This window comes from Dendrobates tinctorius, unplaced genomic scaffold (assembly GCF_039654945.1).
Source record: "Dendrobates tinctorius isolate UK_male_01 unplaced genomic scaffold, ASM3965494v1 ptg000272l, whole genome shotgun sequence".
Lineage (NCBI taxonomy): Eukaryota > Metazoa > Chordata > Amphibia > Anura > Dendrobatidae > Dendrobates > Dendrobates tinctorius.
Genome location: NW_027361939.1, coordinates 10,720,891 through 10,739,927, shown reverse-complemented (window position 1 = coordinate 10,739,927; position 19,037 = coordinate 10,720,891). Strand labels below are relative to the sequence as shown.

Sequence of the window (19,037 nt, the reverse complement as noted above, 5' to 3'; positions counted from 1 at the left end):
TAATTAAAATGTACTTTCTTTGTGGGACAAACCCCTTAAGTCTGTTTTCATATGAAAAAGTTGAGTTGTATTTGATAAGGAAAAGCTTCGCCAATTGTAAACTTTTTTTTAATCAATATCAAATGTTAGCCTGTGACTTTGTCAAAAGCTTTTAATTTTGGCCCTCTGTGTATTTGAGTTTAACACCTACCTGCCCTAGAGGGGATGTGTCAAAATATTTTATAATTTTATATTATATATATATATTGTAGTAAAATAAAAAAAAATCCACACTGGGGTTTTTTTTTTTTAAATTGTTAAGGCTCACACTTCATCTTCAGAAACTTAACAACCGCTGATACACCTTTTAACAGCGGCCGATAAGTGACCCCCCAGGGTTGTAATTTCTCCGTGGTCTCGGCTACTGCGGGTAACTGAGACCCCTGAGAACATGATTCGGGTAAATAAACGATTTCCCATTTAATTTCTCCCTCCTCTGACGTGATCGCACATCAGAAAGAGAAATGGGGTCCCCGGATCCTCCTGCATCCCCCCGTGATGTACCCGGGTGTCTTCTTCTGGGAAGAAAACTGAATGGGGGGTGCATGCGCAGTGCGCCCGCCGAGATCTGCCGGCTGGCACCTGGCAACAATAGGAAATTTTTCCTATTGGTTCATTTTGATCACTGTGAAAGACCCTATCACAGTGATCAAAATAAAAAAAAATAGTAAATCAAACCCCCCTTTGTCATCCCCTTAGTTAGGGAAAAATAATAAAATAAAAAAAAAAAGTATTTATTTCCATTTGGGTTATAGCTAAGGGTTAGGGTTGGGGCTAAAGTTAGGGTTGTGATTATGGTTGTGATTATGGTTAGAGTTGGGACTGGGGTGTTTTGGTGTTAGGGCTGTGTTAGAGTTGGAGTTAGAATTGGGGGGGGTTCCACTGTTTGGGTACATCAGGGGGTCTCCAAACTCGACATGGCGACACCATTAATTCCAGCCAATTTTGCGTTCAAAAAGTCAAACAGTGCTCCCTCTTTTCTGAGCCCTGCCATGCGCCCAAACAGTGTCTTACCCCTACATATGGGGTATTGGTGTACTCAGGAGAAATTGCACAACAAATTGTGTAGTCCATTTTCTCCGGATACCCTTGTGAAAATAAAAAAATTTGGTTCCAAAGTAATTTTTTTGTGAAAAAAGTAAAATGTTCATTTTTTCCTTCCACATTGCTTTAGTTCTCGTGAAGTACCTGATGGGTTAATAAACTTCTTGAAAGTGATTTTGCGCACCTTGAGGGGTGCAGTTTTAAGAATGGTGTTACTTTTGGGTATTTTCTGTCATATTGACCCCCCCCAAAGTGAGTCTACCTTTCATATGTAAGTTGCTTTTTTTTTTTTATATATATTGTGCCGCCACTTAAGTGAAATGAATCTTCACCCCTCTTATAAGTAGCGGCACACGTGACCGCCCAGCAGCTGACACAGTGCACGCTATTACAGAGAAATGAATATTCATTGCCAGTGCAGTGAATATTCATTTCTCTTTAGCAGCGGGCACAGGAGTTGGCTGCAGCAGCCGGCTCCTACCTCTGTGACCCGCTGCCCCTCCATGTTCTGCACACCTCACTCATGTATAAGCCAAGGGGGCGATTCCAGCACAAAAAAATGTGCTGAGCAACTCGGCTTATACTCGAGTATATACGGTAATTTCTATCCAATATCAGGAGTGATCATTTATGCAATTTTCTTAAATATTTTCAAAGGTAGATTTTGAAAAAAATCAACCCAGGTTTATCATTTTAGCTTAAAATGAAATAACGTGGGGTAAAACCTGTTCTCATTCATAAATGTGTGTTCATTTCGCAAACAGGAAGAGAAAATGAGAACTTTGCATGATCAGGAATCTAAAAAATTACAACGGTTGGACGCAGAACATAGGATGGAATCTGAACAATGGCAGGAACGTCTGAGACTTAGCAAAGAGGTACCGTACTGCAGACATATAGGTTGTGGTAAATGTATCCAGTATTGTTATGGTACCTTCTGGTGACAGCTTTCTGTGCTCCTTTCAGAACCTGGACACAGAATTTGCTTCCAGGCAGCAGCAGATCACAGGGACTGGAAAGCAGAAGTATAAATGCTCGGACAGGTGCACGTCATGGTTTTCTCCTTCCTGACATCCAATGAACCAAAACCATGAGACAAACACTCGCCACTCCAGTTTCCTCTTGTAAATGTTTCTGTCAGTGTCAAATATTAAACACGGTTTGGATTTTGGCTGACAAATGTTTTTATTTTCTCTTTTTTTTGCTATTGTATTTAGAAGAAAGGATTAAAAAAAAACACGTAAAAATGTGGCATAAATACATTATTTACAGATGCGTCTCTGCCCTGGACTGTTCGTGTGCAAAGGATGAAACGATCCTACAACATGGAATTTTTCATAGTTGTTCGGGTGATGATTCTATGGAGTCGGGGTCAATCTCCTTGCATTATTATCACATCAGAAAAATCGTCCACTTCTTGAAGCTTTAAATTCTAGAAAAAGTGAAGGAAACAGAACAATGAGGCTCCTGGATCTTATCCGGCAATCTTTGAGCTGGAACCCATTAACAGGCCATCTTAAAAGGGGTTTATGGGCTCAACATAAATTTCTACAATCAATTCATTTTCCCAAGAGGCCACATGAAAGACTGACTGTTGTGGAGGGCCGAACAAACCTAATTCTGATTATTAATTTTATATGAATTTGTATCACTTAATATTGAGCAAAATTAAACTTGTTGACTCGGCTGGTACTGCAAATACCGTATTTTTTGGATTATAAGACGCACCGGACCATAAGACGCACCCCAAATTTACAGAAGGAAAATAGGGAAAAAAAATAATGTGTCAAATGGGGGTCCGTCTTACAGTCCGAATTCAGCTTACCAGGGAAGGGATCAGCACAGGTGGAGGAGTGGTCACAGGGGTCATTCAGTGGTCCAGGCAGGTGCGGTGCCCTCCGGGAAATCCCATCCCAGGCTGGTGCGGTGGCGTTACTCTGTGCAGTGGTGGTGTTCTGTAGGGTGGCAGTGCTCTGTGGGGGTGGCAGCAGCTCTCTGTGCTGTGTTGGGGGGCTCCGCCGGCATTTCATCAAAGCCTGGCAGCCCCCGTAGCTGCGACGCAGAGGCTGCCAGAAAGATGGCCGCCGGGGGCGGCGTGTGCTTAAATTTAGATCTCGGCAACAAGATCTCGTCCCAAGATCTCGGGAGACGAGATATCATTGCCGAGATCTGAATCTGAGCATACGCCACCCCTGGCAGCCATATTTCTGGAGGCCCCCCGTGTCGCAGCAACGGAGCTGTGGGGGCTTCTGGGCTTTGATGAAATACCAGTGGAGGCCCCCACGCAGCACAGAGAGTCGCTCTCGCCACACCTCAGAGCCCCGACACCACCACACCACAGAGCACAGCCACCGCCGCACCAGCCTGGGAAGGGAGGCTGCATTAGGACCGCCGCCACAGGATTTGTAAGTATATTGCGACCATAAGACGCACCCCCATTTTCCGCAAAAAATTTTTGGGAAAAAAGTGCGTCTTAAGGTCCGAAAGTCTTAGTTACTCACCGGTTAACGGTATTTTTCGGAGTCCATGACAGCACCACCTGAGAGAGGGGATCCACCCCTTAGGAACAGGAAACCTACAGATACAAAAGGGTGGCACCTCTCCCACGCATCAGTTGGATTACAGAGCACAAGAGGACTTCCAAGGTTAATGCATGATTTATGTACAGTATTCTTTACAATTATAAACTTTTACCACCAGTGAGCATATACAAGAAATAGACGTGCACACCCCAATCAACTATAAGGGAGGGAATATACGGGTGCTGTCATGGACTCCGAAAAATACCGTTAACCGGTGAGTAACTAAGACTTTATTCGGTCGTCCATGACAGCACCACCTGAGAGATTTACAGAGAGTAATATCAGCTTTAGGGAGGGACTACAGCCTGCAGCACCCTTATACCAAAAGAGAGGTCTGTGGAAGCACCCAGGTCTAGCCTATAATGACTATAAAATGTGCTCGGAGAGGACCAAGTAGCCGCCTTACAAATCTGGTCAATGGAGACTTCTGATCTTTCGGCCCATGAGGTTGCCATGGCTCTGGTGGAATGCGCCCTCAGCTTCCCGGGTGGCGACCTGCCCTTTGAGGTGTATGCTATTGAAATCGCCTCTCTAATCCATCTGGCTAGTGTATTTTTTAATGCTCTACAACCTTTCCTGGGGCCTTGATGAGAGATAAATAGGGCATTATCTTTCTTCCAGGGATCGGTGACTGTCAGATATTCTATGAGGCCTCTCCTGACATCCAGGGTGTGTAGTTTCTTTTCCTTCTCGTTAGTTGGATTAGGGAGGAAGGATGGAAGAACTATTTCCTGTGTCCTATGGAAACTAGACACTACCTTCGGCAAGTACGCTGGGTCAGGTCTAAGTATTACCCTATCCTCTTTGAACTGTAAATAAGGAGGACACCTAGATAAAGCCTGGATATCGCTTATTCTGCGGGCTGATGTTAGAGCTACCAGGAAGGCTACCTTGAGGGACAGGTTTTTTAGGGAAGCCGACGAGATAGGTTCGAATGGGGTCTCTGTCATAGCAGAGAGGACTAGGTTTAAGTCCCACGGCATGAACCTATCCTTCATTATTGGCCTGGATCTACCTGCCGCCTTAATGAACCTGCTTATCCAATAATTACCAGCGATGTTACAGCTAAACAGAGCCCCCAAGGCTGACACTTGTACTTTAAGGGTACTGGTAGAGAGCCCCATGTCCAGACCTTTTTGTAGGAACTCTAATATCTGCATTATAGGCGCTGAATCCCCAGCGACTACTCCTGAGTTTTGAAGGAATTTCTTCCAAATTCTGACATAAATTTTTGTGGTAATGATTTTCCTACTCTTAAGTAGGGTATTAACTAGGTCTGCGGAGAAGCCCTTCTCTTCTAATAATGACCGTTCAAACTCCACGCCGTCAGATGAAGGCCAGCTACCTGAGGATGGAAGACTGGGCCCTGGGACAGGAGATCCGGGATGTCCGGCAGAACCCAAGGATCGGATACCGACATGGTCCTGAGACATGAGAACCATGCTCTCCTGGGCCAAAATGGAGCGATGACTATAACCCTTGCTCTGTCTTTCCTGGGGTAGAAGAGATAGGGGAGGGAAGGCGTAGGCTAGTTTGAAGTCCCACTTTATCAGGAAGGCATCTACCGCCAGAGGATTCTCTCTGGGATTTAGGGAGTAGAATTGTTTCAATTGTCTGTTGTCTCTGGTGGCGAAGAGGTCTACCTCTGGATATCCCCACTTTTGAACAATCAGATTGAATATGGAGGAGTTTAGGGACCATTCCCCCTGCTTTAGCTGATTGCGGCTTAAAAAGTCTGCCGTGATGTTGTCTCTTCCTTTTATATGCAACGCTGTTAAAGATAGAAAGTATTGTTCTGCTAGATGGAACAACCGCTCTGCTACAATCATCAGGGGTCTGGAACGGGTCCCGCCTTGGTGATTGATATATGCCACGGCGACCTGATTGTCGGAGAACACCCGCACGTGATGGCCCTGTAGATACACAAGGAGCTTTTTAGCCGCCTGTTCTACCGCTGTCAATTCTTTTAGGTTAGATGACATTCCTAACTGATCATGTTGCCATTGGTCCTGGACTAATATTTCACCCATATGAGCTCCCCAACCGTAAGGACTAGCATCCGTGGTGACTATGCGGGTTACGTTATACTCCCAGGGCACCCCTTTAGACAAGTTATCCTTGTCTAACCACCACTCTAGGGACTCCCTTGTGTTACGGGACAAGGTTAGCTGACCCTCCAAGTAACCCCCAAGGACCTTTTGATGTAATAAGACCTCGCTCTGTAGTTTCCTTGCATGAAACTGGGCCCACTGGACTGCCGGGATACAGGCCGAAAGAGAGCCTAGAAGGGACATGGCTTTCCTGAGGGACATGGTGGGGTTATTGGAGGCGTTCAGGATCTGATAACGGAGGCGAACAAGCTTCTCCGGGGGCAGACGGCATTCCTGTTATTCAGAATCCAGGGTTAGGCCCAAGAATTGTTGGACTTTCATTGGTTGCAACCGAGACTTTTTGACGTTCAGCAACCATCCTAACCGTTCTAGGGCGGACATTGCCTTTTGTAGCTGTTGTGAACAATGATTCGCCGTTTTACCTACAATAAGAAAATCGTCCAGGTAGGGGATCACCAGAATGTTCGATTCACGTAGATGGGCCATGACCTCCGCTATTACTTTAGTAAATACTCGGGGAGCGACTGCCACTCCAAAAGGGAGGGCCGCATATTGGAAATGTCGAATTAACCCATCCAACTGAACCGCCACTCTGAGAAACCGCTGATGGCCTGCATGGATGGGTATATGGTAGTATGCGTCTTTCAGATCTAACACCACCATAAAGCAGTTTTGGAACAGCAATTTTATTGCAGATTTAATTGTATCCATTTTAAAAGGACGTATGACCAAAAACTTGTTGAGGGCCTTAAGGTTTATTATTGTCCTAAAGGAGCTGTCTGGTTTGCGGACCAGGAACAGAGGGGAGTAGAATCCCTTCCCCCATTCTGTCTCTGGAACCTCTATCAGGACATTTTTGGCGCACAGGTCATGAACCTCGGCCTCCAGGGCAGCTTGCTCTGAAGCAGACGACCTGAGTGGGGTGATTTTAAATTGATCAAGGGGAACCCTAGAAAACTCTAGTCGTAGTCCCACGGCTATTATCCCCAATATCCAGCTGCTATTAGAGATCAGAGACCAGGATGGGTAGAAGGCAGCTAGTCTCCCTCCTACCGGGGTAACTAGTCATTGGGGCGGCTTTTTCGTATCTCGAGCTGGACCTTCCTGGCGCCCCCCTCCAAACATGAATCCTGTACCTTTCCTTTTTTTCTCCTCCCATCTGCCCTGATCTCTGGACGGCCTTCTCCGGAAAAAACCTTTTCTGGTAAAAGGACGTCTGTACGAGGGGTTCGGGAGACTGGGAAATTTCTTTTTGTCATCTCCAGCTTTCTCTAACAATTCGTCCAAGACAGGGCCGAATAGGTACTCCCCCTCGCAGGGAATGGAACAGAGACGGGACCGGGCTTGAATATCTCCTGGCCAACATTTTAACCAGAGCGCTCTTCGCGCTGCATTAGATAGACCCGCGGCTTTAGCCGCCATTCTTGCAGAGTCTGCAGACGCATCGGCTAAAAATGCATCGGCTAAAAATGCCGCGGCATTCTGAATGATCGGCAAACTTTTCCGAATAGATGATCTTGAGGCTCCGTCTTTTAGCTCGGAATCCAGCTGATCTAGCCAGACCATCATCGATCTGGCTGTACAGGTGGCAGCTACCGCTGGTCTTAACGCGCCTGCTGACATCTCCCATGTCCCTTTAAGAAAAGAATCCGCTTTTTTATCTAGCGGATCTTTCAAGGAGGCCATATCGTCAAATGGTATGGCAGATTTTTTAGATGCTTTGGCTACTGCTGCGTCTAGTTTCGGGGCTTTATCCCATCTGTTTACTACCGGGTTATCAAAGGGGTATCTCCGCTTAAAGGCTGGTGGCATGGAGCCCCTTTTTTCCGGTCTCTTCCATTCTCTGTCAATTAGGTTTTGAACCTTATCGTTTAATGGAAAGGCTCTGCGTTTTTTGGGGTCTAGACCCCCGAACATTATGTCCTGTGCTGAGAGTTCCCGTTTTTTGTCCGCTACCCCCATGGTGGACCGTATTGCTTTCACTAATCTGTCCATCTGGTCTAAGGGGAAGCAGAACCGGCTAGAGTCTTCATCCGAGGAAGACGACGAGGAGGCCGAGGAATTGTCACCTTTCCTAGGGGCGACTGAGGTCTCCGAGCCTGAACCACTAGCCTCTCTTCTCCTAGAAGGTTCTCTTTGAGGTAAGACTTTCATTTCTGCCCTGATCATCTCTCTCAGGTTCGAAGTGAAGTCAGGTGTCTCTTCCGCTACCTGCATAAACGGGGGAGAGTATAAGGGACTGACAATCTACCCCTGGACTCCCTGTCTTTAATAACCCCTACCGTTTGCCGAATGCATGGTTGGCATAATTTTTTAGGGTGGCCATCTGGTAGGGGGGAACTACAGAGGGCACATTCCCTGTGCTTCTGTTTTCCCGTAGCCTTCTTCCCCTGAAAAAAAAAAACATAAGGGAACACTGCATCAGGGTACATTCACGGAGATCTCTTACCCATGCAGATAAAGCAGGTACCGGATCACGGAGGGAGGCAGGGGGGTCCTTTCTGGAGGAACTTTCGCGGCTCTGGTCGCTAGTTCGTCTGTTTTTTCTGCTGGCCACTCGCAAGCGGTTTTGTCGTGGCCTGTTTTTGCGGGCGCTCCTGCGCCTCGTCCTGCCGGTCCAAGGGGGCTTCCGTTGAATCCATTGCTGGGGCCTTCAGAAGCACCCCAGCGGCATCCCCATCTGCCTTATATGGCCTCCTGGTGTCCGGGTCAGCAGGTATCCTGCCATAGCACCACCCACCCGGCTTTCCGCACTCCCTCCCCCATGCTCCGGCCCCCTCGCCTTACCCGGGTCGCCGCGCGACCCCCGGACGGGCATGCACCCGCGGCGCGCGCCGGAGGCCGGCCGGCACCCGACTTCCGGTATCGGCGCCATCGCTCCGCCCTTTCCGCCGCGTCACTTCCGCCGCTCATCAGAGCCCTGCGGGAGCGCGCGCGAAGGAGCCGCGCAGCGCCTCCTGGCCGGAATGCCCCACTACGCACACCGCCATGAGCCCGCCAGGAGCCAGCACTGACCGGGAGGACCGGGCCTGGGGAAGCGCAGCCGGGGCATACGTACCAGGTGCTGGCGTTTTTTGGAGACGGCATCCACCGGACCCCTGCTCCACCTGCTCCGTCCACTGCCGTGGTGACCTACCCGGCCCCACCGTGGCGCTTCCAGGGACCCCGCACTGACCGAGGTAGGAGACCCCCTCGCTACCTGGGTCGGTCAGCCGGCCTGGGTACTCAACGACGACTCCATGACGGACGATCTGTAGAGAGTCCTGTCCTCTAGGAACAGGAAACCAACTGATGCGTGGGAGAGGTGCCACCCTTTTGTATCTGTAGGTTTCCTGTTCCTAAGGGGTGGATCCCCTCTCTCAGGTGGTGCTGTCATGGACGACCGAATAAAAATACGGTAAATGTTATAATAAGACTTATAGTAACAAATATTCTTACCTGTAGCAGCTAAACAAAACCAAATTTACTGCTTTTTATAAAGATTATATAAAAAGCAGTAAATCATATTGCCCCTGTTATTCAGGCCTTGATCAACTGCACCCCCACAAAGTGTGATGCCCCCACACACAGTATAATGACCCCAAAACAATTTCCTCAAACTACTAACTGAGAAAATAAAAAACAACAAACAACTGAACTACTTACCTGGGTTTGTTCCGTGCACTGGTGCGGACTGAGGCTGCACACAGCAGGCGCGATGTACTGATACTGACATCATTGCCCCTGCTGCTCTGAGACTCAGACACACAGGCAGAATGGTGGAAAAGGGAGTAGACAACCCAGTCTTTCACCATTGTATTTACTGGTTTATCGGAGTTGAAAATAGATGGAAATCCTGACAGTACGCACATTGCACACTAATGTCTTGGCATCCTGCAGTCAGAGTGACAGCAGAAATTTATGTTGAGCTCGGAAAAATACCCTTTAGAAGGGAATTTAACAGTTTACCTGGTTTTAGTTCACAGGCTTGTGCTGTTCCAATTTTATCTTTACACACTGACCGATGCTCCCGTTCTGCCACGGCCTTTCTTGAGAACAAGTGTGGCTAGTGCCATCTACATCGCTGCAGCCAATCACTGAAATGAGCAGGCCTGTTGGTCATCTCAACACTGCAGGCTGTCAAAACTAGGGGCGGCAGTGGAAGTGCACTGCAGGAGATGGTAACAGCTAAGCTTACTGTTTTCCCACAGAGGAAGCCTTTAGGCATAAAACCGTATACGCGTACACACCCTTTACCCTAATGAGCCAAAAACCACGTGATCTGGACACATTTTCACTGGAAGTAGGCAACACTTCCTGCCCAATATCAACAAGCTGAGATTCTTGAAATCTGAGTTAACTTTTGAATTATTTTTATTTTCTTAAACTGAAAAATCCCATAAATTATAAACACCGGACTCTTTTTCAGGGATGGAAAACTAGTGTCAAGAGTGATTCTTGGCTACCTGGCTCTTTGGTCAATTCTCACTTCTTTATAGGTAATTAAATTGTGTAGCATTATTATTAATATTATTAAACTTCTGGTTTTATGAGCTCACTCGTCTTCTGCCTACTCACCTTTTCATTAGCAAGATGCAAAAGGCAAGCAAAGGCCAAGGGAATAGAGAGGTTCTGTGCCATAGTGGTGGGTAACCTATAGATCACAAGAGAAAAATATTGTCAGGGGTAACACAATGGAAGAACTAAGACAATGTTTGTCTTTTTCCTTACCTCTTCTGGAGATCACTTGTGATATTGCTGAAAATCTTCTCATCCTTCACAACTGCGGTGTCTGCTTCATTCTTAGGTGTAGGCTAAAATTGGAGAAAAATAAACAGTCTACTAAACAATGGTACAAACATTTTAAACCCCTTTACTACCTGGCGATTTTTCGCGTTTGTTTTTTCCTCCCCTTCTTCCAAGAGTCACAGCTTATTTATTTTTCTGGCCATATAGCCGTATGAGGGCTTGTTTTTTGAAAGACTCCATTCATTTTACTGTATAATGTACTGGAAAAACAGGAAAAAAATCCAAGTGCGGTGAAATTGCCCAAAAAGTGCAAATCTACAATTGTTTTTTTACTTTTTTTATTTACCATCTTCCCTATATGGTAAAATTGAGCTGGCAATATGATTCCTACCCCAGGTCAGTATGAATAAGTCAATACCAAACATGTTTAGTTTTTTTTTTTTTGTAATTTATTTAGGTGATGAAAAAATATTCTGAAATTTGTAAAAATAAACAAAAAAAAACCCATATATATATATATATATATATATATATATATATATATATATATATATATATATATATATATATATATATATATATATATAACAAAATAGTCCAAAACTAATAGCCACCTCAATTCAGCATATTATATCTCAATTTCTGCCACAAATTTGTGCAGACATAACAAAGGCAAATAGGCAAAAATAGATGAATCAATAAAACCAATCATTTATTAATAAATTTCATAAAATTCTTTTTACAAGGAAATTTCTAAAAAAATTGAGTACAAATGTAATGATAGATGCTCACAGAATTGAGCTTTATGCAACATAATCACAGAATGTTTTTTCCTTTTCTTTTTTAATTTTTTTACATACAAATTATCTCCAAATAGTGTTTATTTCTTAAGCATAAATTCATAAGCTATATTTATATAAACTTCTGTCTAAATATTTTTAGGAAAAGGCCCGATAGTTCTAAAAGCAGAAGAAACACATCTTTGATTAAATAGTGTAAAATACAAACTGCTGAAGGTAAATAACAATTGGGTTTAGCTCCCTATACTATGTGCATACCATGATAATCAAAGACAAGGCTAACTAATCCTTAATGGAGTAATCACAATGCATAAATGCTCAGATAGTAGCGACTTTTGTTCTCAATGTTTCTATGATTTATTACAAATACTTATAAACAAAAATGCATAAGCTTACTTGATTGTATAAATATGTATCTAATTGTTGTAACAAAGGAACAACCTAACTGTGTGCGGCAAAGAAAATTTCTCCTTAATGTGAATATATCCAATGCCTAGTGCAGAGAACTACAGGTTAATCATGTGTCCTGCTTAATATGCCAGCTATACTGATTCAATTTGAAATAAGCTATTCCTGCTTCCTTTTTTCTTTATTTCATTATTTTTGCCTATATAATGGTGTGATAAACAGGGGGGTTATGTACTATTTTTTTATTTTGATCACTATGATAGTTTATCATAGTGATCAAAATAATGAATGGAATCTGCCAGCCGGAGGCGGCAGATTCCCGGCGGGCACACTGCGCATGCGCCCGCCATTTTCAAGATGGCGGCGCCCATCGGAGGACACTGGCGGGACGCGGGACCACCGGGAGGGGACGGAGGCCCACGGAGAGGTACCGGGGGGGATCGGGGACCCTATTTCTCTCTCCTCTGATGTGCGATCACATCAGATGAAAGAGAAATTTAATGCATAATCGCGGCTTTTTATTATTTTTTTTGCGGTCGCCGTTATAGGGTTAATAACGGCGATCGCAAAAGCGGGGTCGGTAAAAACCGACCGATTCATGTTCTCTGGGGTCTCGGCTACCCCTGGCAGCCGAGACCCCGGAGAAAATCCGACACTGGGGGGCGCTATGTACTTTCTCCACAGCGCCGTGAATTAACGGCGCTGTGGTTTAAGTACCCTTAACTACCGCCATTAAAAGGCGTATCGGCAGTCGTTAAGGGGTTAAAGCAAAGAAGTGGAATATTCTTGAATGGCCAAGCAAGTCACCTGATCTCTACCCAATTGAGCATGCATTTCACTTGTTAAAGACTAAACTTCAGACAGAAAGGCCCACAAACAAACAGCAACTGAAAACCACCGCAGTGAAGGCCTGGCACAGCATCAAAAAGGAGGAAACACAGCGTCTGGTGATGTCCATGTGTTCAAGACTTCAGGCAGTCATTGCCAACAAAGGGTTTTCAACCAAGTACTAGAAATGAACATTTTATTTACAATTATTTAATCTGTCCAATTCCTTTTGGTCCCTTTAAAAACAGGGTGGCACATGTTAAGGAGCTGAAACTCCTAAACCCTTCATCCAGTTTTAATGTGGATACCCTCAAATGAAAGCTGAAAGTCTGAACTTCAACTGCATCTGAATTGTTTTGATTAAAATTCATTTTGGTAATGTCTAGAACCAAAATTAGAAAACTGTTGTCTCTGTCCAAATATATATGGATCTAACTGTGTGTGTGTGTGTGTGTGTGTGTGTGTGTGTGTGTGTGTGTGTGTGTGTGTGTGTTTTTGGCTCCACTTTTTAAGACCCATAGCATTTCCATTTTGATAATATCTGAACATAGGGATACCAAGTATGTGTATATTTTTTTTTTATCGTTTTATTTTTAATGGGGCAAAAGGGGGGTGATTTGAACTTTTTTTAAACATTTTTTTCAATATTCTTAACTTTTTTTTTTACTATATTCAATAGATCCTTGACAGCAGGATTTAACTGGCTGACAGCGGGATTTAAGGCATTTGGTGGCTGATTAAATCAGCCAGCAACTGCAGGGGAAAGATTTGGGCTCAGCGTGTGAACCCACAGCAAAGGCACGGACACGACTTTTCACATACATGTACGTCAAAGGTGGAGGTTAACGCATATCTGTAGTTTCAGGTATCTTTTCATCACAAGCTGTTGTGTGTGTACAACAAAAATAACACATTTCTGGCCTTTATATGACTTGTATTCTGCATTTTTACCAGTTTTCCGATAGGTGAGTAGAGACAATTTGCTCTGATGTCTCCCATACACAACCACAGACATGAGGGATTCCTGCTCCTCTTTCTCTGTGTGGCACTTGAGACAGTAGCAGCAAGAGCATATAACAAATTATACAGTATAGTACTGAGCTGAGTGGCTGTGAATCCAGCTCTGTAGTAGGCTAAAACAGATGCTATAAGCTGCAGCTATATTTGCCTGTGTCTGCTTGCCTGTCATTCACTGTGCAATTTATCCACACTCCTTCCTACGCACTTTCCCCTAAACTATAATTGGAGCTGTAACATCAGACTTGGTTTGGTCAATATGGATTTGAGCTGGTTTTCACACTGGATGGTGAGGCTAGGAGGCAGGAAAAAATGAAAAGAAGCAAGTTTCATAACTTGCAATCGTAACTTCTGTTTAATCAATTTGCATTAACGCCATCATTGTCAGTCTGTGATTGGCTGTAAAGTCCAACCATTTAGCACCTGTTTTTCAATCAGAAAATGCCCACAATTGGACCAAATCAACAACCTACTACTCTATACAATTTCTATAAATAAGGGAGATGGCTAAGCGCTTGTTTAGCTCTGTGTATACAGTGATCTGGAAGGCAGAAACGGTAATAAACCATCTCTGCCTTCTCCATGGGGAGTCAGGCTGTGTATGACAGCTGTCTCTCCGTTCCTGCACAAACGAGTGTAAACACCTTACTCTGCATTGACGTTACAGAGCGGTCCAAAAGTAGTTAACATCACATCAGTTTTCTGTTTTATTTCTTTCACTTTAATGCAGGGGTCCTCAAACTACAGCCCTCGGGCCACATGCGGCTCGCCGAGGACTTTTATTCGGCCGACACTGAACTTCACTGCAGTTCAATGCCGGCAGGCCCTGTAATCGCGGGCGGAACGAGGCGGCGAGGAAAGGCGTTGCGCAGCCATCCCTATGCAGCGAGCACTGCGTGGCCTGATGACATCATGCCACCTGTGCTGGAAGAAGACTGAGATGAGTGGGCGCCTCTTCAGAGCAGCGGGGGACATAGGTGAGTACTGGGGATATTTACCTGCCTATTGGGGACCTGTGCTGCCTATTGGGGACATTTACCTGTCTATTGGGGACCTATGCTGCCTATTGGGGACATTTACCTGTCTATTGGGGACCTATGCTGCCTATTGGGACATTTACCTGCCTATTGGGGAACTATGCTGTCTATTGGGGACCTATGCTGCCTATTGGGGACATTTACCTGTCTATTGGGGACCTGTGCTGCCTATTGGGACATTTACCTGTCTAATAGGGACCTGTGCTGCCTATTGGGGACATTTACCTGCCTATTGGGGACCTGTGCTGCCTATTGGGACATTTACCTGTCTATTAGGGACCTGTGCTGCCTATTGGGGACATTTACCTGCCTATTGGGGACCTGTGCTGCCTATTGGGGACATTTACCTGTCTATTGGGGACATTTACCTGTCTATTGGGGACCTGTGCTGCCTATTGGGACATTTACCTGTCTATTAGGGACCTGTGCTGCCTATTGGGGACATTTACCTGCCTATTGGGGACCTGTGCTGCCTATTGGGGACATTTACCTGCCTATTGGGGACCTATGCTGTCTATTGGGGTCCTATACTGCCTATTGAAGACCCATGCTGCCTTCTGGGGACATTTACTTGTCTATTAGGGACATTTGCTGCCTACTGGGACATTTACCTGCCTATTGGGGACTCTCACACCACACCAGTCTGAGCCTGAGGTTAAAGTGGAGTTCCATCAATATGGGCACTGGTGAGGGTGAAATGATATGGACTGGCAAGAGTGCATTGATGGGCACAGCTCAGACGGCATTAATGGGCAGAGCAGTCTGTAGGTCTCTGTGTGGGCAATTTTACTGATGGTATATTGTTTTTGTAGCGCTATATATATATTGGCATTTTACTAATGGCAATTTGGAATTCCTAGAAAACAATCATATCAAGAAAGAGAAAAATTGGAACTGAACATTGACCATCTCATTAGCCAAACGCAGGCTGATAGTTCCCATTGAAATACCGGTAAGCTTGTTGATTTAACTTTACTTGTTCTTTATTTTAAATATTGTATTTGCTCCTGTTTTGTTTTTTTACTTCAAAATAAGATGTGCAGTGTGCATAGGAATTTGTTCACCGTTTTTTCAAACTATATTCCTTCCCTCCAATGGTCCGAGGGACCGTGAACTGGCCCCATGTTTAAAAAGTTTGAGGACCCCTGCTCTAATGATTCAGTAGTGTGTACATATTTACCCAATTCAATGAACCATTTATTCGGGAGTCAGACGACGGGTTTATCAGCTCACTTATAAGTTGTACAGTATTTAAAATTCTTCAATTGCTCCCCTGCTTTGCTATGAATTGCTAAAAGCATATAAACATACTAAAGCACAGGCAATTGAAGTATTTTTGCCTACAAACACTTGCACACTCACGTTTAAAAAAAGAAATAAATATAACAGTTATAAAATTGTAGCATCTTGTAAGTACTTTTCGAAAATTGGATAACCCTCCTGGAAAGGAAAGAAAACTCCCTCTCTAGCGCCACCTTTAGCTGACTAGCTTGTAAACCAATGTTCAACCCTTTAAAGGGAACCTGTCAGCAGGAATGTGCAGAGTAACCTATAGACAGTGTCAGGTTGGCGCCGTTATACTTACTAAAATGATACCTTGGTTGATGAAATCCATCTTGTGGTTGTTGTGTAATCTTTATTTATAGTTTTCTGTTAATGACATTCTCGTGCTCTGGGTCGGGGCTTTGTGGTGCTCTGCTTACATATTCATCTGTATGGCTTATGACAGATCACTGATCCCTCACTGACCTGCCCCCTATTTTACATACTGAATATAATAGGTTTTGAAAAAAAAAAAAAAAATTCACATTCAGCAGGCAGGCGCCTGGGCTGTAGCATGATCACATCTATAATGTCCATTTAATTATTTTAGTTGGTGATCTAAATTTATTCAGGAAAAAAAATTCTCAAAATGGCACCGGCCGCGCCTACGTAGTAGCATCAATCGGCAACCCAATAAAAGCTACTGTGCAGGAGCCGCTGGCGCCATTTTGTTACATGAAAAAAAAAAAATTGTCTTCACCAAGATGTCTCTTGCACAGTTGCAACTATCGGATTGCCAATAGATGCTACTGCACAGGCGACGCCATTCTGAGAGAGAATTTTTTTTTTCTTCTGAATAAATTTAGATCACCAAATAAAATAATTGATTGCACATTATAGATGTGATCATGCTACAGTGCAGGTGCTGCCTGCCAAATGTGATTTTTTTTCCTTTTACAACATTATATTCAGTATGTCAAATATGGGGCAGGTCACTGAGGGATCAGTGACCTGTCAGAAGCCATGAATATCTAATGAGAGCACCACATGACTGACCCCCCCACAGGCCGCCCCGGGGCGCGAGAATATCATTAACTCAAAACTGAAAGATTAAACCACAACAACAACACGGATTTCATCAACCAAGTATCATTGTAATCAGTGTAACAGCACCAACATGACCGTGTCTGTAGGTTACTGAGCACAAACCTGCTGACAGGTTCACTTTAACAATTCCTCTTCAACACCCATGCTAGGCCTACTCACCTCATCATTTTGTGGGTCGCTGGTTAGTAGCCCCCACATACTTGTTTTCAGGTGTTTCATGTCCATCTTTTTTGCGGTTTTTGCATAATTTATTTCTATCCTATTTACCTGCAAGAAAATGTACAAAATGACAACACACTCATAAAATAGTTTCTGCCAACTCTTACTTTCTGTCGAAGTTTGCCACTCACCTTCTGAGGCTCCGCAATAAGGTGGTGTTCACCATCAAGACTTAACCTGTTCACTTCTGTCCTATTGCACACCGTAAACTCATCACTGGGTCCCATGAATGTCCCGTCGTCATCAAAGTCATCATCGACCTACAGTATAGGGCGGCACAAATGTTACTCTGTGAGGAGGTTTATCGACGACTACAATGATTTTGCGATGACCTGCCGGTAAAGTTTAAAACTGGTCATCAGATAGTTGGATTCCGAAAACTCAGACGCAGGGTTATTTCAATAAGACGATGAGCGCAGTCGGAGGTAAGTGTTTAGCACAAAGAATCAAGGTGATACAGTGGGATCACAAGGCAGCCCCAAATCACGTTGTATGGTCCCCTCTAAATTATGGAATAGCCCACAAAATATATTTATCACCTATAATGTGGATATTAAATCAAAGTATTTTGTGGGATAACCTTCTTAAATACTTCTGAATGTTACCATGCAAGCTACTGAAGACTCCATCACTTCCATCTTGAATATATGCCTAAGGAATTCAACTTACCCCCACCCCCCACCCCTTCTATAAGGATTTTTATTCCCCTAAAAAAAAAACAATACAAAAAAAAAAAAACAACCTATCAAAACACTATATATAACTCAAATTGGTAGCAATTATACAGTCCGCTCCGGGCACCAGAAAAGTAGCCTTCACACAGCTCTAGTGACAGAAAAGTAAAAAAAAAAAAAATATATAGGTCTTGGAATATGGTTCAAACTTTTACATTTTTTTCACCACTTTTTTTCTTTTTCTTTTTTTTCTTTATTAAATTTCAAAAAGAAATACAAATGCAGATACCAGGAACTAATTGTGCCGGAAATAAACAATATCTTCATAACATTTAAAGCAAAATTAAAGTAAAGTAAACACAATCTAAGTAAGAGTCATGGGTTATACATTGGTACAGTGCGTTATAGAATATTACCTGCATAGTGCCTCAAACTTAAACGTTGAGTTAATACATAGTTCTGTAAATTAACAAGGGTGGACAAGAAAAAGACACGAAGCTAAAACCATAAACCCAGACACACAAAGACAAAGGGGAATGGGGGAAGGGAAAAGAGGGTGAGGGGAACAGCAGAGAGGCTCCTAAAGTGTAGACTTAGGGTATGTGCACACGTTGCAGAAAATTTCTGCACAAAAACCTGAATCCCTTCCCCGAAACCGCACCTATTTTTCCGCGGCGGTTTTTGCGCGGTTTTGATGCGTTTTTTACCGCAGCGGTTTCTAAAAGCATGGGAGAAGCCTAAACCGCGGAAAAAACCGCAAAATTAATGTGCATGCTGCGGTTTTTACCGCGATGCGGTTTTTTCGCGGTAAAAAAACGCATCAATGTGCACAAAAAGTGCAAAATGCATAGAAATGACTGTGCACCTTATTTTTAGCGGTTTTATAGTGAAAACCGCGGTAAAAACCGCTAAAAAAACCCTGTGTGTGAACACAGCCTTAAGGGTACCTCACACATAGCGAGATCGCTGAAACGTCACAGGCTTTGTGACGCAACAGTGACCTCGCCAGCGATCTTGCTACGTGTGACACATAGCGGCGACCAGCCCCCCGCTGCGATATCGCTGATCGTGCTCGAATGTCCTAGCCCATTTTTTGATTGTTGGTATCCCGCTGGGCAGCATGCATCGCTGTGTTTGATGCCATAAGAACGACGAGCGACCTCGTTGGCGACTCAGAACT

At 44.2% G+C, this 19,037-nt stretch overlaps 2 protein-coding genes across 4 annotated transcripts in view; one reads left to right on the top strand and one right to left on the bottom strand.

Annotated features, from left to right (window-relative positions):
- LOC141070527 (uncharacterized) overlaps positions 1–2,782 on the top strand; it is a 128,424-nt gene extending 125,642 nt beyond the window's left edge. For both annotated transcript variants that reach the window (XM_073559534.1, XM_073559533.1), the window contains exons 17-18: positions 1,848–1,961; positions 2,050–2,782. In XM_073559534.1, the coding sequence (XP_073415635.1) occupies positions 1,848–1,961; positions 2,050–2,154 (219 nt within the window). In that variant the 3' untranslated portion in view covers positions 2,155–2,782. The remainder of the gene's footprint in view (positions 1–1,847; positions 1,962–2,049) is intronic.
- Positions 2,244–19,037, bottom strand: part of NCAPH (non-SMC condensin I complex subunit H) — a 165,928-nt gene continuing 149,134 nt past the window's right edge. For both annotated transcript variants that reach the window (XM_073559536.1, XM_073559535.1), the window contains exons 14-18: positions 17,315–17,443; positions 17,124–17,231; positions 10,487–10,569; positions 10,334–10,409; positions 2,244–2,515 (exon numbers count right to left, since the gene is read on the bottom strand). In XM_073559536.1, the coding sequence (XP_073415637.1) occupies positions 2,456–2,515; positions 10,334–10,409; positions 10,487–10,569; positions 17,124–17,231; positions 17,315–17,443 (456 nt within the window). In that variant the 3' untranslated portion in view covers positions 2,244–2,455. The remainder of the gene's footprint in view (positions 2,516–10,333; positions 10,410–10,486; positions 10,570–17,123; positions 17,232–17,314; positions 17,444–19,037) is intronic.